Below are 24,674 nucleotides of genomic sequence, written 5' to 3' on the forward strand. Positions count from 1 at the left end.
TCACTACGACACCTACGACTACAAAACCTATCACTGCAACACCTACCACTACAACCACCTACACCACTACAACACCTCCAACGTCAACACCTACTAAGCAGCACTACAGCAACAACCACGACAACACCCTGTACGAAGGCTGAGACAGACCCAGTAACTGGACCTGTAACCTGCATGTACCATCATTCTTTAACAAATTGGACTGACGTTCGTGCGATATGTGTACAAAATGAAATGGCGTCAATGGACACAGAGGAGAGAGGTTCAACGCAGTGATGATGTTCCTTGAAGGTAAGTCGACTGGCGTCGTAATGCGGTGATTATACAATGTCATTTAGAAACATTGATCATATGTAACATATGTCATATGACCAATACAAATATGTCATCAAAGATGACAGAGATACTGTAGGCAACAGAATCACATCACTGTCAGTCACCTCAGCCAGTAACAGCAAATCATGGAAAGTTCTGTGGTAAAATTGCACAGTATGTCATTACTCATAAGACCAGGACAAAATGCTGAGACAATGTAAATGCCATTTACTTGGACATATGATATAAATATTTCATCCCATTTGTATTTTAGATATTTTTGCCAACTATTGCATGGAAACAAAATACAAATGCACAAAACTAGTCTGACCTATCTATCCATTTTTCATGGTGTGCTTGTTATATATAATTATGTCCAGTAGTTAGATATTCAGAAGAGAGACAGACTGGCTAATAAAGATGATAAAGAGGCTAAAGAGGCTAAAGAAGCTAATAATATGTCTTACTTACAATTAACTGGAAGGTATCGACAAATGATCAGAGATTAAAATAGCGTTGAGAAATTTAGCATTGGTAAATCTATCGTCAGCATTAACCAAGGATTTTAATTCGTTGCATAAATTGAAGTATGCAATTCAAACTGTTCTGAAGTCAAAATCATAATTTTGATGTATCTTTGATATGAAAACATATTCATACTATACGTTACGTATACTCTTAAAAAAGTAGGGGAACCTGAACTGTCAGTCTGGATAGGAAGTGTAAACGTTGACAAACGTTTCAAGTAAAGACATCTCGTGAACGCACCAGCAATTCCCTCTACTGCCACCCCTAAACACAACGCATGATATGCACGTGCCCAATGCAGTAGCCCCATACACGTGCATGGGGTCCCATTCTTGATTTTGACGGTTTTTCAAGAAGGTCGAGAATCACTTAGAACATAAATTTTGGCACTCATCTTGCATCACACATTTGTCAGTGTTTGTTTCTAGTCGTTTGTTTTACACATGCAAATTACATGCCATACACCGGTCACTTTCAAAAGCGACCACATTCCAAATAACTGTGGTTGTAAGGAAGAGCAAATGGTCATGCACTCTCAAAACATTCAATATGATCATATCAACACTGATTGACTCCCATATATCTCATAAATATTTTAATCGTAAATAAAAAACTGAAGTGCGACTACTTTTTTTGAAGAGTATATTTTATGAATCTATGCATCATCACCCCAAGTATAATAAACCCCATAACAATTAGAGAAATTGTTCCATATTTAAGTGAATTTTAAACATATATGGAATTATTTGCAATAATAATACTATTAACAATAATACAAAGCGAACAACGTAGCTTAACACAGATAGATCTATAGCATTCAGGGTTTAACAGGGTGGACGTCAAAATGTGACTGGAGAATTGTGGAACTTACGTATATAGCTGAACATTCATCTATAAAATTAAAAACAAACAACACTAAATAACCTTTCCCTGGAGGTCTTTGCATAATAATATTATTTATGCTACAACCTACCGATGGCCTCATGAAGAATACACTGAGGTAAAACAGACAACATCAAGTTCATCCCCAAATGTACAACATGAAAGGAAATAAACTTCAAGATATTTCTTTGTCTCAAAGTGAATATTGGTAACACAATGGTGCATAAAAGGAAGGACACTATTTTGCTACTAAGTTGGCTTGCACCCAGCATTGTGCATTGTAATCCGCTGATCAAAGTGATGTCATGGCAACGGCGCATCACCGCGTTTATGAACGTTTCATTCTGACGTCATTATAATGTTACATCACAGTATAACTGTACCTGTAATTAAACCCTGATCTTAAGGCTGAAATGAGCAGAAGGGAAATTCATGTTGCGTCTTTAATTTGTGAAATTCTTGTACATGTGCATGTACTGCTGAACACAACTGAACAACATAATATGACTATAAGTGTGTGTCCATGTGTGCGTGCGTGCGGCGTGCGAGTGTGCAGTGTACAGAGTACATGTCTGGAGAAATCAACATATGAATGGAAACGTGTTGGAGGGTCTTTAGATTTGTGGATTATTTTGTGGAATATCTTTGCATATCTACAACTGTATACTTCTACAACTTAATATAAACCTGTCATGATTGGTTGTCTCGGTGAGTTGCCAAATATGGTTGCCATCCTGACCGTTTACTTAAACGACTACTTACGTACGTAAGTTAATTAGAAATTGTTCACTTTCATTTTTTAAAGAGGGGAAAGATAAAGGACTCATCCAGGCCAACAATGAGTGGGTGGGAATCGCTCGTAGTACCGTTGACGGACAAGTCTGCTGGACTAGCGGTGCCCTCATGGACGGAAGCGACATATGGACCTCTGAGTATCCAAAACGTAGTGGATGTTGCTAATATACGTCCCATTTCAAGGGATGTTATATAAATACACCACATGCTGTTTGGGAACAAATTTTGTCTGTCAGATACCTTTTTAAGTAATACTCTGGGTTGGGGAAGAAGAAAAGGTCTACTTTACAAATGTAAGAAGACACCACTCGAACAGATGGTTTATGTTCATCAAAAAGATATAACATGCTAACTGTCTACTACATTTTCTTTGAAATTACAAAGCCTAGAATATTCCCACTTTTCACCAATAAAGTCGAATGTTCCAACACAACAGTTGATTTACGGGGTGTATTGTAACCTTAGCTTATCATTTGCCTTCGTAAGAGCAACGCATTACACAGCAGTGTATATGCAGGGTGTATTGTACACCTTAGCTTATTAATTGCCCTCGTAAGAGCAACGCATTACACAGGAGTGTATATGCAGGGTGTATTGTACACCTTAGCTTATTAATTGCCCTCGTAAGAGCAACGCATTACACAGCAGTGTATATGCAGGGTGTATTGTACACCTTAGCTTATTAATTGCCCTCGTAAGAGCAACGCATTACACAGGAGTGTATATGCAGGGTGTATTGTACACCTTAGCTTATTAATTGCCCTCGTAAGAGCAACGCATTACACAGCAGTGTATATGCAGGGTGTATTGTACACCTTAGCGTACCATTTGCCTATAGATGACCACAGTGAATTCACAGTAATACGCACATACATTTGTGTTTGTGTCAGTGTTTGAGGAAAATACAGTTAGAGGATCATGGAATTTGTATATATGGATTTTGTCCTTTTTTTATATAATGTTTTGCAAATGACGTAAGAAGCGTCCACCTGACACTTTTATTCTGGTGGATGGGTAAGCTTTGTAGATTTGTGTCACTTAGTTGCAACACAAAACGATAACCTTGGTTTCGAATCCCAGATTAGTAATTGTTTTCACCGTGTTCACCATAATATTTTGGAAATCGTTACTCACACGTTGAATGTTTTCAACATCATCGAATTAAATCTGAGCAGTCGTCATTTGAGGCTCGATCACACCTTGGTAAAATGTACGCTTGATGTGTACCGTACAAGTTAATAAATATAAATACTAAAGCCGGAGAGGCAGGCATTCTGCTCGAAATCTAGGGTACCATTAATCCTGGACACTAAACGCCGGTTGATTATATTTTATGTCTAGAGAAACGAGTGATACTGAATAATTGCGTCTTTACCTGACTATCCACTGAATGTCAACAAAAGGATCGATCGATCTGTGCAAGTGACAGACGATCGCAAGCAATCAAGTCTCTGAGTCTAACTTCCTGAAACATTTAGTCTCTTACGGCCATCGGAGTTGCGTGAAACTTTTGTTGTCATTAACTTTAAATAGTCTTAGTTTGTAGAGACAGGAATCAATATTTTATTGCGGCGTTTGGCTACACAACACATATTCCCTTACTTGAAAATGCTACAAATGATGAATACAGAAATCATGGAGCTGATACTTCCAAGAGGTCCTTTGCCCAGTGTTTTAATTCTCCTTCAAATATATCTGGTGTCGGTTACACATGGAAGAGAGGATCGACATGGTCATTTTCGAGCAGTACCGTCCCTGGAAAATTATATTGTCATGGATTCTGCTTTGTGGACCCGATGGAATGTCAGAGGCATAAGTCGGTGCACAATGATGTGTTTGGCGGATGCGTCTTGTCGGTCTTTCTTCTACAACAGTGTCACCTGCATCGGGCACAGCAACGTTCTTACATGGACCTCAACTACTTCTGCAGCCTCGAGTTCTGTTTACTACAAAAGGAATGTACAACCCGGTAAATATGGTTTTTACGTATTTTATAAAAAAAATATGTCCAGGTAATTTCCGATAAATGTGTATTTCAGGCAGAAATTTCGGCACTTTAATGACCGTGTCACCTCTAGGTCTACATCATTAACAACGGTTTATTCCCTAATTCAGAAAAATATAGTTTAAATGCCAAGTTAAAGAGTGAATTTAAAGAACCATTTCAGTAATCATAAGATTTCAGGAACGCATAGTTCAATTGAAAGTCAGTTGTTCAGTTGAAAACATACCGGAATAGAAGGCATAAGTCATAATGAGGAATTCCATCCAACAATCTTTTTCACTCTGGTGAGGCGAATATTTAATGTCGTCACACGAGTACCATACTGGTTTCTTCCCATTGTTGAGAGCACAGCTAATCCACTGACACTCAGGCGGATGTCATCGGCAAATGAGGTTCAAATGACAATAAATGATAATAAAATGGAGCAATACTAGTTGGCCGGAAGAATTCAAAATTGACATGATCTATTTACAGCACTCACTATGATTTTCCAGCATTTACAGACATATAGGTTATCACGCGAGTGTGTTTAGGGATAGTTAATATCCTGCATTAGGAATAAACATTGTATTTAGCGAGCCTTGGCGAATGTGATAACCTATTTATACTACCGACAGAAAATAAGGGAACCACGAAATTGAATGTAGATGACTTTGACTGTGACAGGGTCCGTTATCGTGGCGTATGTCCCAAACGCAACATCCAATGACAATGGAATTTCGCATAATGCATGCCCAGCACGTGCTACACGTGCATACAGAAGTTAACTCCTGTAAATGTACTGCATAAGTCGCAGTCACTAATGCAATAGAGATTGACACTTACTGACAGAAATGCCTCCGAGGCAGTATCTCGGTGAAGCAACAAAATGAAGAATTGTGGGGATGATAGAGGGGGGACATCATTATGTGAAGTTGCCCGGCAGATGGGTAAATCAAAAAAGTGTAATTTCACGCCTGTGGGATAAGTACCGTCAAACGGGTGGGGTTGCAACGAGACCTGGGTGTGGTAGAACAAAATCAACGACACCACGACAGGATCGTCTCATTACGTTAATTGCTCTACGCGATAGGTTTAAATCGGCCCCTGCCATCAATAGAGAATTCCGCACACTCACTGGAAAACGCATTTCAACCTCAACCGTTAATAACCGACTCTATCAAGCTCGTCTGAAAGCAAGACGGCCTTTTAAGGGTGTCACCCTTTCAGCTCACCATAAGCGCCAAAGATTGGCATGGACTAGGCAGCATCAGGGACGGGCTATGCGCCACTGGCGTTACACCATGTTCTCTGATGAGTCAAGGTTTTGCCTACGATTCACAGATGGCAGAAAACGTTGTTGGCGTCGGAGCGGGGAGCGATATGCCAGAAGAGGCAATTCTTGACCATGATCGATATGGAGGTGGTACTGTCATGGTGTGGGGTGGGATTACACATGACAGACGATCAGATTTGGTCATCATTAACGGAGTCATGACTGGTCAGCGATACGTTGACCAAATATTGCGTCCTGTTGTGGCTCCATTGGACTGGCCCTCTAAGTCCCCAGACCTGTCCCCAATTGAAAATCTCTGGGACGTTCTTGGTTGAAGGGTGTACGCCAGGGCAGACCCGCCAACCTGGCCCAGCTTGGTGCAGCTCTCCAAGAGGAATGGCGGGCAATACCACGGGAAACTATCCGGAAATTGATTAACAGCATGCCGTCAAGGTGCCGTGAATGTGTTGCCCAACAATGTGGACACACCAGATATTGAACTTGACGCCTAAAATTGATTTAGTGGATATTTAAAGCAGTTTCAAATTCGCTATTATTTCATTAGTTCCCTTATTTCTTGTCGGTAGTATATCATACAATGTCATTCTTACTTTAACATTTTATAAAATGTGATTTCATTTGCCACAGATCATGAAACTAAACTTCCTGAGATGTGCCCACATATCTATGACGTCACAAATATGGGCGTAGTAATACGTGATGTCACAAGCTCGCTGACGCAGTTTTCTACTGATCACTCATTTGACTGCGTTACGTCATGTAGTTCCCAGTACGTTTTTATATTAAAGCACGACTGGTTGTCAAGAAATTTCAGTTTACGTTCCGAAAATAACCACAAACTCGAGTGGAACTTCAGAATCCTTCAAGCACCACTTTGAACAACAGATACAATTTAATGTTCGCGTGAGTTTGTGCACCTGGATTCCTGTGCCGTTCTCTCGCTAACACTGACATTGGGTCGGGGAACTGATGGTATCTTCGAAAGCCAGTGGATTTCTATCTTCGCTTTGTAATCTACTCCATCTATCATAACCAGGCATGACGTTTCTGGGATCAAAGCACTGACAGTGCCGCCGTCAATCTTCAGACATTTGATAAAGATAACTGGAAAGAAAAGTTTCTATCAAAAATAACTTTGCTATATATAAAAGATATTTATAGACAATAACAGTTGTCGTTAGGTTCATTTTACCGGTTAAGATGTCCCATTGGGACATTACCATTTATATATGGGTGTTGGCCAAATTTGCCCCTAGCCCAGTGTCTGACAACTGAAATGTCTTACTAATGGGTTGCCGAACGGGCATGCCGTGTCTCAGAAATCAACAACTGTATCATACCATGGGGTATTCACATTTTTGCTTGTTTTTCAACGCATCACCCAGCAATAGTGCAGCTATATAGCGGGGATCTGTAAACGATCGAGTCGCATCGACAGCATTTAAGCCATAACGTATCCAACATGTGATACATGAATACTCAGTCACAATACACAGTATCTTACATCTTATAAATGTCGTTTTCTGATTGGCTGAACGCCCTTCTATTAGTTTCAATGTATACAAGCGAATAATATTTCTATATACCCTGTTGGAAATGTCGAAGCCATTTTTTTATTTCGTGTTAGTAATCTTTATCTGGTATAACAATGAATCACGAATGATGTACGGAAATTACCGATGTTTTGCGAATGCAAATCAGTGGAAGGGAGATAACTCAAATTCTGTTTTTCTTGTCCGCAAAATCTAGCGATGGCTACAAAAGGATTTGTACCCGTGCTTGAAACAATTCAAAATTAGCATTGCAGCAAACTTGTTTTTTTTGCTCAGGGAACGCAAAAAACATCGAGGGTACGTCATGTCCCCTCGTGAACAGTGAACAATTTAAAATGTACATAAGTGACCACAATACAGCAAATGTTCATCCCCCTCAATCGACAATGTACACACGTACCCCCAATACACCATGTTTTTCCACGATCAACAAGATACATAACTACCCACAATGCACCAGATTGCCACAATCAAAGTCATGCGCAACTACCAACAGTAGAGATTCCCACGGGTCGTGTAAAAGAAAACCTTTCAGAAAACAGCTTTGTTTTATAGCACATTGGAATTCGATCTCCGCTGTGCTAAAGTACGTATGATCGGGCTTTCAGTCAACCAGCAGCAACATCCACCAAGCTAAATTAAATATGCAACGGTTACCATCTCTTGACTATCCTTAGAAACAAATTCCGCTTCAGGTGTTGCTCATCGGAAGATCGAGCATCTAAATATATTCTACCAGGATGGAATAAATATTCTGCATGGCCGGATGTTTAGGGGTTATTTACATTTCAAATACACATGCTGTCGTGAGTTTGCGTTACAGGTCGTGATTGTTTTCGCCCATGTATGTTAGTTCGTACGTATGAGGAAATAAGTGCAATGCATTCTGTAAAACGTCGAATCTGTTGCAGTGTCATATTCTCTGAAGGTACCTTAAACTCTTACCGCCCAAAGTCGCTAAACCTCAAAATATGTTTTAATTGCGGTTATTCTTTGATTCTTTACATAATATTCACTGAAAGTAATCTAAATTCGTACCAGTATCAGTTTGTCAATACGTGTCTGCAGTAGATGTTTTTGATATTGGTGCTATTATTAAAACGTATCTATCTCTATATATAGAAACGTTATGTTGTGTGTTTGTAGATGTAAAGGCTGCATTTGATTCTGTCTCAAGAATCACTGTTTTATAAACACTGGATCAGGAATGTTAAGGGTAAGACATTTAGATGTGTTCGCAACGTATGAAAATATCAAGTCGTTGGTGTCACTTGAACAAGGTTGTACTCCATTCCTTTGGTGATTACGTGGAGATTGCCAGGATTGCCAGTTGTCTCCCTTCTTGCTCTCCTTTCACATAAACGATCTTGTGAAGGTGTATCGATATCAATGTCCTGAACATGTTTATGCTGACGATATTACCTTGTTCGATGGTACTGTAATTGGACGTTAGAAGAGATTAGATTACTGATTATCTTACTGCGAAAAATCACAATTGCAGATTAATTTGGATACAAGAAAGGTCTTCCTATTTTGTTCAGGTAGCAGGTCGACAAAGCATGAACAATTTAGTTCCAATTAATTCCATTGAGATTTATCTACTTGGGAATCAACCATAAACAATTCAGGTTGATGGTGTGCCATGCATGAAGTGTTGTCTCTGCAAGAATGGAAGTTGTTGTTCAAATGTTACAACACCAAATTTACCATTGTGATGACTTAGGGGACACCGGGTTGCACTGGGACACAGAGTACACTGGGTCAACCCACAAAACCACTATTTATAGGTGTGCAGTAACATAACAATGTAACCTAAAGGGATTGACATCGTGCATCCTGGCACTTTTTGTAGCGCATGTGGACGCAGCATGGTTAACAGGAGTTTGGTTAGTAAAACATAATTTTTGAACTTCATTGTAAAATTCTCACACCTTATATTGAAGCTTTATCTACCCAAGTGATTCATCAATCAGTTGATGCGTGAGTTTTAATGAAAACAGTGATTAATTAAAAGTAATCAGCCAAGAGATTAAAGTCATCGTAGACATGTCTATGTCAGGAAGCCATTACAATTAAAGGTTTGGTAGGTCAGGGTGCATTGGGCCACCCCAATGCACCCCAAGTATGTGGATGTGATTTTGTTTACCAGTATGTTATCATTTTTCTGCATTGAAAAGCAAGAACATGCACTTTATATTCCCAGAGGAGGAGGACACTGGCATGGTTGCCCTTGAAGTGACTCAGTTTAGTTTTACGCCGCACTAGCAATAGGCCAGCTATATGGCGGCGGTCTGTAAATAATCGAGTCTGTACCAGACTATCCAGTGATCAACGGCATGAGCATCCGATGACATGTGTCAACCAAGTCAGCGAGCCTGACCGTTAGTCGCCTCTTACGACAAGCATAGGTATAGGCAATATCAAGGTATTGAAGTTTAATTAGTTGTTTGTTTTTGAAGGTATTATTCTGAAACACAATCTTGTTATTAAAGTTAAGGTTCTGACACACAGACCTTCAAAAATATTCTACGAAACATATTTATCATTTATTTACTTGTGAAGCTATATTCATCATTAAGTTGATGATTGTCCGATTCCACCCAACTGTGTGCCTCAGTGCACCCAAAGGTGGGGCGCATTGGGACAGTTTTGTTTATTTTTTAAATTACCTGTGTCAGTTAATTTCATGGTGTGAAATAGATAAATTTATTTGGTTTCGTGGTGCTTTATTACAGTGTTGATTAGAAGGGAGATGAATAAAACAATTTTTTCCACAATGCACCTCGATCTCCCCTACCCGTCCGGATACATATTTTACATATATACAAATTCTGCCTATTTTGATTTATGGGTCTGAGATATGCGGTATGTATCCCTCTCCTAACATAACGAATAATCATGATAAAGTTTGTGAAATGATCGTTCAGTTGAAAAGAAGTGTTCCTGATATTGTTGCTGAGTGACCAGTATGACAAACTCATGACATATTTGATAATATCGTGACGAAAAAAGGGTTCCTAATTTCACAATAAATACAAGTAGATCACTAAAGGCTTGTCAGCGAAGGACAATAAAACCAACTAGAATATCACAGACACACACACAAAAATAGTATGTATATCAAAAAATAGATTTCAAAACTGGACAATGTAATAAAAAATATATAATATATTTTTTACATACCTATCAGGTAAGAAAGCCAACATTGCCCACTTGAGTGGCGTTTAAACAATTTCTCTCATAACAGTCTACACAAAGTAGAGACGCGAGGTCAACATACGGGCGTTAGGTCACGCAGGACATGACCTGTACCCGTCATTCCCTTAGTACAGACGAGCGAGTCAGGACGTGTTGCTTAGCCGCTCTATCTTGTGCACGTGCTACACGGGCGTCACGCTTGTATGGCTCGTGCACTCGAGCCCTTGTCGGACTTCCGCGTTCCTCGCTAGCGGATAGCCTTGACGGAGAGGCAGAGGACAGGCGAACCCTTCGCCTGAGCGGACCCTCCGTTAGTGCTCTTAGCTATCGAACCCCTCCGCCTCTGTGCGGAGAGACAGAGGACAGGCGACCCCTTCGCCGGGGCAGACCCTTCATTGCTTCCATTTATTATCACACCCCTCTGCCTCTGTGCGGAGTAGTGGAAGACAGACGGACCCTCTGCCTAGGTGGACCCTTCGTTAGGCAATTCTTCTGTCGCTCCCTCCGCCCCCTGTGCGGAGTGAGTTCGATAGGCGAACCTTCCGTCTGATCGGACCCTTCGTCTGTGACGGGTCTCTCCTCCTTGGAGCTTAAACGGACGTTTCCCCTTAGTATCGAACCCTTTTGTCCGTTCCACACATGGTATTCGCCTCCTTCTGCATTCAGTGCGGCACTCGGAAGTCAGCTAAGTGGGACCCTCACACTTTGTGTAGGCTTTGCAAGAGCCCCCGCGCCCCGGATAACACTTGCACAGTGTGAGGTTCTATCTGAGCGGGACTTCCGTCAGTACCTGGCAGTACTTAAGAAGAATGAGAGGCAGTCTCACCTAAAGAAGGCAGCGCCTACCACAGGTTCGCCTATTTCTTCAGCGTCGTCCAGATGATCGGTGACTCCCTCCCACCTCCCACCTCCACCCCCCTTCTCCCTCCGCCTCTGAGGAGTTAGTTATTCACGAGAAGGCAGAGGAGTTCGACTCTCAGTCAGGAATATGCCAGAGGGGAGTGTTTCTTGCTCCCATTCCTGCTCTCCTCTTCGGCCTGTCCTGAGGGAGGACGTGGCTGTATCACCGGAAGCTGAGGAAGGAGAAGAAGAGGAGGAAGGATAAAAAAGTGAAGAAGTCTCGTGACAGGGAGAGACTTCTACTTTCAGTTAAAGGGCTAGTTTAATCCATCCTCTACCAACGCCTTGGTCCGTCCAAGCTGTTAGGCTCCTTTGAACCCTCCGCTGCACCCCGCCCCTTGCCTCCGCAGCGGCTCCCAGCCGGAGGCAGACACCTGTTCCCTCTCCTTCTCCCAGGTCATCCCCTCCCAGGTCATCCCCCCCAGGTGATCACCTTCCGGAAGAGGTGGGGGATGACAGCCACCCTATCCTTCCAGAACCTAACCCTCCAGTCTCTGACTCTGCTTCTAGGCTGGAGGCTATTGCCAAATACACTGGCGTGGTGTTGGCGGAGGTAGAGGACCAACCGTCTGCCGCGTCCAGGGCAAGAGGAGAGTTTTCTGCCCTGAAGACTTGGTTCTCTCTGCTCGGAAGGTCCTCCCTCTGCACCGCTTCCTCGAAGCAGCTGCTAAGAAATTGAAGGAAGCTGTTGCCTCCGCCGGACCAGGTCACTTTATCCCTCAGCCCTTTCTCTCAGATAAACAGAGGATTAGGCTTCCTGTGGCGAACTCGCCCATTCTGCTATATCCTCCCTCCTTGGACGCGGACATCTCTTGAGTGGCATCTGCAGGCGTGCACCACAAAGTGTCAGACCATCACCTCATCCATTTGGACAAGGAGGCTACATCCATTGTGGGGCTGAGCAACTATGTTGCTCACGCCTGCCAAGCTATGGCCACTTTCGCCAAGGAGGCAGGGATGGAGCTGGGTAAGGAGCCTCTGTATAGGGTGTTTGGAGCTGTTGTCGGCAGAGTGGCATAAGTCACCCTATCAGCTGCTAGGATTTCGGCCGCCATTATCAACCTCAGACGGGAAGGCACGCGAGATCAAGCAGCAGGATCTAACCAATCGGATCATGACAAGCGGCGGACGCTCCGCAGACTCCACCCGCTGCAAGCGTCAGGGAGGTCCTCCAGCTGGTCAGTCCTAGGAAGCGGACGGGGAAGGTGGACTTTCGGTTTGGAGGTCATGGCAGAGGACCCACGAACCAGTCTAACCAGCCCAGCCAGGCTAACCAGGGTTTCCAAACCCCCAGCATGGGCACTCCCCGGAAACGGACCAAGGGTAAGTGGACCCCCAAGAAGAATTGACTCTTGGTGCCCATCAGTCCTTCCACCACCTATCATTCCTCCGCTCAATGGGTCCGTTGGAGGCCGTCTGAGCCTCTTTGTCCCGAACTGGCGTCAGCTAGGACTAGACACGTTCATGTGTCGGATCCTGGAGTGGGGCTTCCACATCCCAATCTCTTCTCCGCCCCCTCTAACCTGCTCTCCAGTGGAACGTCCAATGGACTCGCTCAGGTTCTAACTCACCTTAGAACAGGTGGAGTCTATCATCTCCAAGGGGGCAGTTCAGGAAATCCCCCTTCAGGATCTGACTCCCGGGTTCTATTCCCCCGTTTTTGTCAGTCCCAGACGCAACTCAGGGAAATGGCGGCTGATGCACGACCTGAAGGAGTTCAACACCTCCTACCTCCTACCAACACCGCCATATTTTCGACTCTTGAACATTCCATCAGTCATGCGGTTGCTGGAGCCCTCAGACTCAGACTTCGACCTCAAGGATGTGTACCTGCACATCCCCATTCACTTGGCGGATTGCAGGTACCACCGTTTCATCTTGGGGGGCAGGCACTTTCAACGGAATGTCCTCCCGTTTGGGATTTCCTCCTCCCCATGATATTCACTTGTGTGACCCATCCACATGTACCTGGACGATGGGTTCGCTCACAACCCTTCGCCCTCCGTTCTCGAGGCGCAACGGGACCTCTTCATCCACGTCCTTCGACGCCTAGGGTGGCTAGTGAACCTGGAGAATTTGGATCTAGTACCATTCACCTCTCTCCAATACCTAGGCGTCATACTGGATACAGAAGCCTTCAAGGCCTTTGTACCCAGGGAGCGGATGACAAGGCCCCTAATGACTCGTGCACTATCACAGACCTTGTCTCTCAGGCAGTGGCAGCAGATACTGGACCTCCTTGCTTCTGGAAATCTGGCTTGGTGTTCGCCAACCACTATTTAAGAGTCCTGTCCAACGAGGATCCGGCGGGCATTTCCGCATTGCCCAGCAAAGAATGGGGTCTCCTCACCCTTTGAGTTGGTGTTCCTCATCCTTAGGAGGCCCTAGCTGCTGTGCTGTCACCTGTGGCAGTACGATCACTCAACTGTAGTGCCTGTACGGGGACGTTCATTTGTTATAGCTGTTTGGTTGCAACGAGCTGCAAGCCATGATATCCCAGACTAGCATTCAGACCCCTGGTAACAGAAGATTGGTTATCTCCAGCATCCATTCTTTCACTGGCGATGTTTCATGTTGCAGAGTCAAGGCGTGACGTAGTGAGTTGACCTTGAGACTACTACAAAACGAAAGCCAATTTCTGAACGAAATCGGGATCGTTGCTGACAGTGAATTCTCCTTGCTGCACAATTTCAAGGAGATTGGGATTTCTGTTGCGTTTTGACGACGGCTTTCTAATCATTATGAGAAATCTCATCGATATCAACATTTTCAGGAAAAATCGATTTTTCACTTGTGCAATTGCGTAAAATCATGTTACCAACACCTTTGTTACATATTTTGGCGACTGTTTAAACACAATAGGTTATATTGCATTTTTGTAAATCCCAAATTTCTTTTTGGGATAGTATTTTTGTGGTGAATTTACAACTTGTTTTAGTCATGATATGACTGAAATACTGACGATGTGACTTTAAATTGTAACTCACTCACCCATTCACTACTAGCTGGTTACATATCTTAGAGGAAAAATATTCTACATGCAGTGTTACTAACAGAGGTAAAAGTTATTTGCTAACGACTGTAAATAAGCTTTTTGTATCCCATTTACGTAGATCGATGCTCATGATGTTGAACTCGATTATTACAGACCGGGTAGCTGGAATATTGCTGAGTGCTGGGATACGGTATCATGTGCCAACCGAGTCAGTTGACCTGACCACCCTATCAAGTTAGTCACCTCTTGCGACAAGCATATCCAGTACATGTAGGTTTTTCTTTATAATTTTACTTGAACCAGAGGTTGACTTCTCTTCGCATGTGTCTGTGACAGTTGCTACCTGTGGCGGAGGGTACACCTGGTATCAGCAGATTTTGAAAGCGGTCCACGTGTTTATAATATATGTGAGCTTATTTAACGTACTCAGCGAATAGATTTTACATAGTGATCACTGAAACATTTTGTTACTTCAAAATTCAGTCTGAAACACATTTTACAGTATACCAAGATTCAATATTTCAGACAGTTCTGGAGGCTCAAACGCCTTTTCAGCCATTCTGTATCAACAAAAGCAATAGAACGTACAAATACAACACGAATAACAAATTAATGCAGTGATTTTGTTTGTTTGAGGTCTGATGGGGATTTGTAGCTCTGCCGTTCTGTGTTATATCGTTCAGGACTCTGAGTATGAATAGAAGACATGTTTGCTATTTCCTATTGCTGGGAATAGGAACCAATGGCATCGTGTTGGTTAACAATAGTATGCAGTTTCATTATACATGTATTCGTTAATCCACCTATATTCTTATGGGTATTGGGGCTCGTCCACCAGCAGCTGCTTAGCCATCTTTGGATCCATCTGTGTAGATACATTTTAGGTACCATAAGCGTTTCGTAATTCGTTATATTGTTTTTGGGAAATAGGTCGGTTGGTTTAAGATATTTTTACGTTTTGGTAATATCGGCTCCGCCTGTGGTCTCACCAACTACAGGGGAGGAGAAGAAGGAAGGTTTTCAAGTTCAATATTAGCGGCAGACAAGCTAATTGTAATTCGGCAAAGTAAGAGTAGACCTTATATTATATAGCGCCCCATCTACCTTTAAACTGTTTTATGTGTGGCCGAAAGGTCAAATATTGATGGAAAATCAGACTCAGGAACATGGCAAAATACGTCTGTGTGGGACATCCTGTTTCTCGCAGTTTGGGATATATTTTTTCATTAAGGCACATAATTGGAAGAGGAAGAATGTTTAGTGAGTTTCACCCAGTTTATTCGCAATGTCTGTTTTAATTGATCTCTACGTTTAAGATAATTAAGTGTCCTTTCGTTTAATTCACCGTAGCATGTTCCATCCGGCTTGCGAAAATTCGAGATTGCATTTTGGATACGTAACTTTGCCAAGAGTTTCGTTTACTCTTTTTAAAGGTAGCATTGGGTATTTAATATTTGTATATACTATGTACAATAAAATGGCGACGGAAAGAATGTTCTGCCTTCCTGGCCTGTCTACAATCATAGCTGAACCATGGTTTTTGACGTGTGCAAATGCAGAGAACTATGAATACACTCCTCAGCTAGGGTACCGAGTTCATCAGAAAAGAAACATTTGATAGCGTAAGTAACATCAATAAAAGTTCAGGTTGATGTTTACCATTTCACAGTGTTTCGTGCTAAAGGCCATTAGCCTTTCCAGAATTCTATCTTGATGATGGAGGAATATCAGATGGGGTTACAGGTTTCAGTTTATTAGTATGAAAATGAGCACTTCTACAAAAGTCATTGTGGACATTGTGTATTTGTACTGTCATAGACGTACATAGATAATCCTTTTAAATGAAATCCTCCAGAACTTTACCAGAGTGGGTTGTGGTTATACAAATCATGAGCACACCCATGCTTGGGTAGTTCATCATAGAGAGTTCGAAGATCAGCCTGCTTAAGAGTTGGTGAAGGTGGAATGTGCAATGAACACCGAGTAAGTGGACACTGCTTGGAGATTTTTATTGAGTGTTACAGTGCTGTGGATAATGCAGTGTCTTACACGGATGGACGATCCTCCTGTGGCCAAATCACCAAGAAGGGGACCTATTAATGATATGCGTTGAACTGACCAAAGACCGAATAATCTGTCTAAATCCGAAACGGGTCTTGTAAACATAACGTTAGCGGTGTAAAATCGTGGTCTAGCAGATGCATTTTATGTAGATTATTTTCAGGCCTAAACAAGTGCACTTTAAAATATATGTCTTCAAGGGGTTCATTTGGGATCTACCCCTTGCCTTTCTCGAAGGCGACAATGTTCATTTAGCTTACTTAGATTTACTGAGACATTTCTTTCTAGAAATACAAGTGACTTCCTGTGCAGTTGGTGCTGATCTGAAATTGCTGTTGTAATTATCCGCCGTGGGTGTCTTCACACCACAGCGAACACATGTAACAGATAATTTACATGTATGCACTCTGTGGCCGTACCTTTGGCATCGTAAACACCTCATGGGATTTGTGATAAATTTGTATCCACGCTGGCATCAGGCCAGTCTTTATTGATTTCGGAGCTGTCGGACATAAAAATAGAAACAGATACGCATTAGTTTAAAGGGTTTCTACGAGTTGTCAAACGTTTAACATAAGTGACACCTTGAACCTTCATCCCAGACACAAAATCGAGCCCTGAGACATCAGCAAACAAGTCTCGCACAATTCCTCAACTGGTGTTTAGTGTTCTGTGTGCTGAGACCGATACAGGAACAAGAGGAAACGATTCAGCTTTAGTTTACTACACTCAAAAGGTAGAACACTGAATCACATTAATTTTTGAATCATGTTAACTTCACCTGCTGTTCATAGTGTTTACTTAGATAACAGCAAGGATTCAACTTCAATGGCGTCTCGAGGTCAGCTGATGTGGTAGGCCTGTGTTTCTGATCATCAATGACGTGTGGATGTTTGGGGAATTTTTCGAAGGGGCTTGGTAATGCATCTTTGTCTGATAATGGTTTATCATCCGAGCTGCACGCCCACCACAGTGTATCATAAAGACAGCGCTAGAAACAAGTGGATCCCCTACGTGCAGCACCAGGGACCAACAGATGATGTACTCCAGTTGAAAAACCAATAGTACACGACTCTAGACAAATTTCAACAAATTGAAGCGAAATATTACTCGGCCAAGACCAAAGACACAATAAAATGCTCAGGCCTTGACATGTCCATCTGATTGATAGAATCGGTCCAGTTTTACCATTTTAACACACAGATTTGATACATATTGGATTGACAACTGTCTTTATGCGTTTATAAAAAATAAGACACGTAGCTGACATCTACATGAGTTTGAAGGCAATAAATACGTGTCTGGTACATATTGATGTAAACACTGTCTATATTTGTTTACTAACATGACGTTCGCGCCTGATACATATTGATTTGACAGCTGTCTTTGTTGGTATCTCCGCATTAACATTTGTATTGCTCTCACAGCTGTCTTTAATGCAGCTTAGCATTTCCTAATGTTATATTGTAATTTAAATACTACCTTTTAAAAAAATTAATGTATTATCGTGGCTTCTCTGACGACTAATAGCTATTATTATTGACAGAATGCATATGCTATATTTTTCTCAGTATTGTGGTTCTAATGAGTGCGTTTAAGTTTAAGTTAAACATTAAAATATGTATCAGTCTAAGAGTATATGTTACATGGTATACTGGCATTGACAACGAATACACATAGGAGCATAATCATCAAAAGGGAAGAATGGGCAAAATATGAATGTCCCCTACGACACCGTCTTCGACACCACCATTTCTTCGACGGCACTGATAATCTTACCACTTATTGTCGACATAATGATCCCATTTTGCCTGTCAACGATGAACATATTACTTTATACACGGAATTTAAATGATTGTGAAATGGGAGTTGTGCTGGTGTGACATTGTTATCGTTTCATTCATAGTGATGAATTTCCTTCTTTTACATTCAAACTTTTACAATTACTGGTATTATTGACACACGAGATATAGCATACTGTTCTTAAACAAAATATACCATAAAACATTTCTTTTAAGATCCTGTAACTGCCGCCCCAACTACTGCTACGTCAACGACACCTGCAGCAACAATAACTACACTTTCAACAACGGCTGAAGTACTGACAACTACTACAAATCCTACAACACCTTTAACTACAAAACCCACCTCTACAAACACAAAAGCTACGACCACGACATCTACAGCATATACCACTACAACCATGACACCTACAACATCTACCACCACAACTACAACTGTAACACCTACCACCACATCAACCACCACTACAACCACCAAGCAAGCAATTACGACAACTACTACTATTACCACAACACCAACCACTACAACCGCAACCACCACCATCACTACCACTACAACCACCAACTCACCTACAACTACCAGACTTATCACTACAACGACTGCAGCAGGCCCTGTAGCTGTAAGTTACATATACCATCATTATGCAAAAAGTTGGACTGACGCTCGTGCGATATGCATACAGAATGGAGGTGATATGGCGTCAATGGACACACAGGAGAGGTTCGACGCAGTGAAGGCGTTCCTAGAGAGTAAGTATACTGGCATATGTCACAATCATACTATCCGCGATGGCTTGTCTTTCTAACTATCTCTCGATACCTGTCGGATTTTAATATTTCCTGAAGTGGTAAAACATGTATACTGCTGAAAGGCAATCACACTAATTGGTTTGAATAAAATTAATAAATGGTGTCTCGAAAAAGGTTTAAAATTTTCAAAATAAAAAAACCCGTGTTTCCACTTCTGGTTATAAACCTCACAAAGGCCCGGACGGTACTCCTGTGAAAACTGTGAAGAGTCCAAGTTCCTGGGTTTATCTTTTGATCAACATTTGACCTTTCGACCACACATACAGTGTCTGAACAAGAAATGACTAAAGGCTTTGGGTATATTGAAGGTGTTTCCAATTCGAAGTGGGGAGGGGGTAAGAAAACCCTCCCCCAAGAGTATCGAGCATACATTTGACCTTTCGACCACACATACAGTGTCTGAACAAGAAATGACTGAAGGCTCTAGATATATTGAAGGTTGTTTCCAATTCGAAGAGGGGAGGGGGCAAGAAAACCCTCCCCCAAGTGTATCGGGCACTTATACATCCAAACTGGATTATGGGTCCATCATCTATGGTAGAGCCTGCAAAAGGATTCTATCCACATCAAGGTCTCAAACTATGGTCTTTGCTCTTTACGAACAACATAAACATGAACAAAATCTCCTTTATGATTTTCTTTCTTCCCTACAGCCTATTAAAATTTTGCCCTCTCAGCATCCGCTTTTAATTTAAACTATTGAATTGTACCATAATCTTGCTATTGGCCAATGCAACATCCTCTTTTCTTGGTTACCCGGCCATATGGGAATGTCTGATGTAAACCTGAAGGGTGCTTCTCACTACATATTAAACCTGACTTTTCCTGGAATAACCGCATTTGGGACTCCGACGTTTTTTGGCTCTAAGGTTTTATTTTTTGTAAATAAGACCCATTTCCCGGGTTTACTTTCTGAAAGTAAGACCTCCGAACTCTATATCAACAGTCAAATTCAGATGATCTATGAGTGTTTGAAATCAACTGAAAAAAATCGTCAAAGGTCAAGTTTAAAGTCCACATGTCATCCCTAGTCGGATAAGAACCGCACCTGTCAGACGCCTTACCTTTTTGGACGGTTACCGAGCCGACAAAGATTCTGGTGTCAAATAATCTATTAAAGTTAGCCCAACTGTCATTACATTGATTTTCCTACTGCTTCGGTTACTATTATGCAGTTTCATTAGATGTTTCATCTAACTATCCATCATTGACGGTTTGTATGTGTAATAAAGCACTCCTCCTCGGTTATGGTTGGGACCCCGAAGGACCAGTGAACAACGTATTTATCTTACCGAACGCCCGAGCTTTAAGTTCGAGCTATTTGAAGCACTTCTGTTGAATGCGAGGCGAATCGCCATTTCGCAGTCGACACAGGGTAAACGGATTTAGAGTTATCTCCCTTCCATCGATTTTCAATCGCAAAACATCGGTAATTTCCGTGCTTCACGTGTGATTCAATGGTATTCGAGACAAAGAAGTACTACCGTGAAGCACCAGCAGTGTACATTGAAAATAATACATCGCCTGTAAGTCGGGTACATTGAAAATAATAGAATAGCACTTAGCCAGTCAGAAAGCGACTTTCATGTGTGAGGGAAGATAATGGCTGATTTTGCTGCTTAGGCATCACTCAACAAATTCGTGACACCACTTCTTCTTCCATACTCTGATTATAATAACACTGTGATTAGATCATATATCCGAGACTTAATGGAAAACAAGTGGGGCACCCAAACAGGTGTGAACAAATTACATGCATTTGAATCAGCTATCGGTTGTCATTCCAGATTTGAATGTCATTATGCAACGATGTCGCACTGGCCATACTCATGAGTTATTTGTTAAAACTCGATCCTCTGTTTTCTATCCCTTTTGAAGAACGATTCACTGTCAAACATTTCCTGCTTGACTGAACTGATTTTGTTATTTCCATCACGAGGGATAAATATTTTTGTGTCAAAACAATCAAGGATCTTTTCTTTAAAATGTAAGTTGTCATTTCATAACTGTTTATTTTTTTTAGAAATAGGTTTTGAACAATACGTTTTGTGTATAGATAAATGGTATTTTATAAATGGAAGTATAAGTTAGCAACTCCTGTTGTTAGTGGTTCTATCCACAAACGGGATTAAAGTATCGTAAAATTATTGTCCGCCTGAGAGAACACAGAACACGCCTCACGGAACTTTCAAAGTTTTACGTACCGTTTTTGAACGTAGTATTTTTGTTATTTTAAGTTTTGGCTAAGTTATCTTATAATTATAATCGCCAGCGATGGTGTCAATCGAGCTAGATTCCATGCAGGTAGCAAAAGTAATGTTTCCTAGTATGGGGATCGACCTTCAGTTGTTGGCGATCTATAGCCCGTGTTTGATATCGTGTTGTCTTCTTTAATTACACTGTTTTAGTTTTACATGCTAATTTTATGTTTATATCTGTTTCTCTCTGCTATTTTTACTGCCTATCGTCCAAATGCTTAAATCTTCACAGTGTTTATATGTTTGTATTGTTTGAATTGTTTTTGTCACGGTAGGGATGAGATATTGTCGATATGCCGAATATTAACTCACTCACTCACTTATATCAGGTTAAAACGTTTCGCCGTCATCTTTGCCGTTTACTAAGACGATGCCGTTTTAACTACTAACTTGCTCTGTTTCTATTTTTAAAGAGAGAAAAGCGTCAGGTAGCGGCCTGGCAAACACTGTGTGGGTGGGAATCAACCGAAATGGTGCTAAAGGAAAACTCTACTGGACTAACGGTGCCCCAATGGACGAAAGTGACATATGGGCCTCGGGGTATCCCCAAAGTGGCCATGGTTGCGGGTATACGTCCCCTTTCAAGGGGATGACATATAGAACCTACCTATGTTCTTACCAAGCAAGATTTCTCTGTCAGACTCCTGCCTAATTCACACTCAATTGATGCAACCAGGTTGGAGAAGAAGAAAATGTGTATTTCATATGTATACATACTTCTTCATTTCCTCTCAGTAAAGGACACATTGCATACTATAATGTTCTTAGTACATCATGTAGATCTGGCTGATACCTCATCACTGCTGAGTGCTGCACACTCCAAGGGAAAATTGTAAGGACATTATACGGTGCATCAGTACTGACATGTCCTGCCTTGTAGGTGCCTTCTACGATAACACAAAGTATTTGTTACACAAAGGTTATACAAAACAAACCCATTCTGTCGACAGACTTGCATAGCACCGTTATAATTCAAACACTTATAGGTCATGGAAACAGTTTGTGCTGATATTGATTGCAATGTTCAATTACTTGATCAATGTAAATGTAATAAACTCACATGGACATAATAATCACACACACAGCGATCCCCTCACGGCCGCCACATGTCTCCACCTGTACTGAACGCTGCTGTATAAAATATGCTCCTTCTATGCTGAGTGTTGTCTGTAATCAAAGTTACACTAAAACGTATTTTGACCATAGACATGCATAGCGCCGATATATGTTTAACGAATACGTTACATGTATGAGTGTGAAGACATTAAAATCATACACAAGATGATCCAGTGACATCTACCAGACATCGCCATCGACTCTGAATGCTGTTGTGGTTGAAACACCAGGAGCAGAATCTCCAACTTTCAGCTACAGCGAGAGGAAAGGAACATGTTGTCTCTTCTCCGGACGTCAGTGATATAGCAGGAAGATATTGCAAAACGCTTCAATATTATTTGGGGCTACATCCAGTGTGGATGGGCGTATTAACAACTCATTGAATAACAGTTTTCTCTCGGACGTCGAGGATGTCGTATATGTGGCAGTATATACGTGGTTGTAACAGAAAATGTAACATAGTATTTCCCTGATGGGAATCAGCAGCTTGATAGTTGAATGCTTATATTGTATTTATATGAATTAAATGTGTTTAAGCAAGTGGGAATAATTTATAGTTATGACAAAAGCTGTCATGAGCTGTTTATGCCCTTATATATCTAAACCTGATGAGGGAAGAATGCCATTCATCGTCCATCGAGAGTCGTCCATGAAAACAGCCAATTACTGAACACAAATTGTGTTAAAATATATACCAGTCTTCCTTCTCATTCCTGTAAGAACTAAAGGGAATTAAAACATTATTCACAAGAGGAATGAACGCCAGTGCTCCTTGAAAATAATTGTGACATATAAAGTGTATTTTACACTTTTGTTTATCATAATGCATACATATTACATCACAGTAACATATACCCACATATTGCATCTATCAGTGTTTAAGGAAAATAAATTTAGTGATGCCTTTGTATATGTTTATATACCATATTCCAAACGACGGAAGTCGTGTCCACTTGACACTATTCTACTGGGTGGGTAAGTTGTTCAGATCGGTGTCCCTTAGTTTATCATTAAACGATAGACTTGGGTTCGAATCTTTGATAGTTAGCTGGTTTGTCAGAACCAAGCACCTTCTCTGGGTTTTCACTGAATTACACGCCTAAAACCCTCAGATACAACCTGAAACGGACACGTCAAAACAGACTCGTCGTGGTATGACGGGACAAAATATAAAAAAGAACATATTACCAAAAGCGGAGGTGTCCTGTTCATATGACGTGTGTGTTATGGTAAATATCACTGAAAAATAGAATATGAATTGTAAAAAGTTCCCACATAATGTGTCAACGTGCTCTGACATGCATGTTCCACCTTCAACGAAGGTTTATTGTCAGAACACAACAGCGCTGTGATGTCAACAACACTGGAGCTTACTGTGGATTGTATAAGGATAGAACATTTGGTGTTGGTCAATTAATGTGCATGTGTGGGTGTGGGTGTGGGTGTGGGTGTGGGTGTGGGTGTGGGTGTGGGTGTGGGTGTGGGTGAAGATTTGACAAATTTACTGGCCTTTTATTGGCGATATTCTTGATTTTTGTTCTGTTGTCAATCTGGAATTTTTTAACACATGTGAGTGAAATGTATTGTAAATGGGTAGTGGTTCAGGTACAGCACATCAGTCTATCAGCATATGTCATCATATCCGTGATAGTGACATCGATATCTGATATTATTCTGATAGTAAAGCCCGCCAAAACCCTTTCTACACCCATAAGACTTTTCTGGAAACAGCCGAATCAATTGTAGGCTTCCGGTTTATGTTCATGAATAGCATCCGTCATAAACGCATACAATACTGGCATCTATTTCTCCGACGAAGAAACAAGGGAGAATAGTGTGCAAGTCAAAATCTGGGGAATGCATCAGACACATAAATTGTTTTGGACAGTTTAACTCAGTCCTAGGATGTTGTAAACTTCAAACAACATATGAGCAAGCGTCATCTGAGGCTCTTTGAATCCTTGGTAAAAGAGTAAACTCAGTTTGTATTAAAAGAATTTGTCGAATGTTGACAGCAAAGGCTAGAGCAACAGGGATATAAGCCCGTCCCCATTAAGTCACTGATGGTTGAGGTCGCTTAATTCTAGTGTATCTCTCTTATGATTTCCTGTTTATCATCCTCGAACAGATCAAATTGCATTGATCAGTGTAACCATAGAGGACTAAAGAATAATGTAAAC

General features: G+C 41.4%; 1 protein-coding gene across 1 annotated transcript; it reads left to right on the plus strand.

The window, feature by feature from the left end:
- Positions 1–255: 255 nt before the first annotated feature.
- LOC137294921 (uncharacterized) lies at positions 256–23,025 on the plus strand. The gene is made up of 3 exons (XM_067826092.1): positions 256–291; positions 18,527–19,060; positions 21,792–23,025. Exons 1-3 carry the CDS (start codon positions 276–278, stop codon positions 22,028–22,030), a joined length of 789 nt encoding a protein of 262 aa, XP_067682193.1. The 5' UTR covers positions 256–275; the 3' UTR covers positions 22,031–23,025.
- The last annotated feature ends 1,649 nt before the right edge of the window (positions 23,026–24,674 follow it).

This window comes from Haliotis asinina, chromosome 8 (genome assembly GCF_037392515.1).
Source record: "Haliotis asinina isolate JCU_RB_2024 chromosome 8, JCU_Hal_asi_v2, whole genome shotgun sequence".
In the NCBI taxonomy this organism is placed as follows: domain Eukaryota; kingdom Metazoa; phylum Mollusca; class Gastropoda; order Lepetellida; family Haliotidae; genus Haliotis; species Haliotis asinina.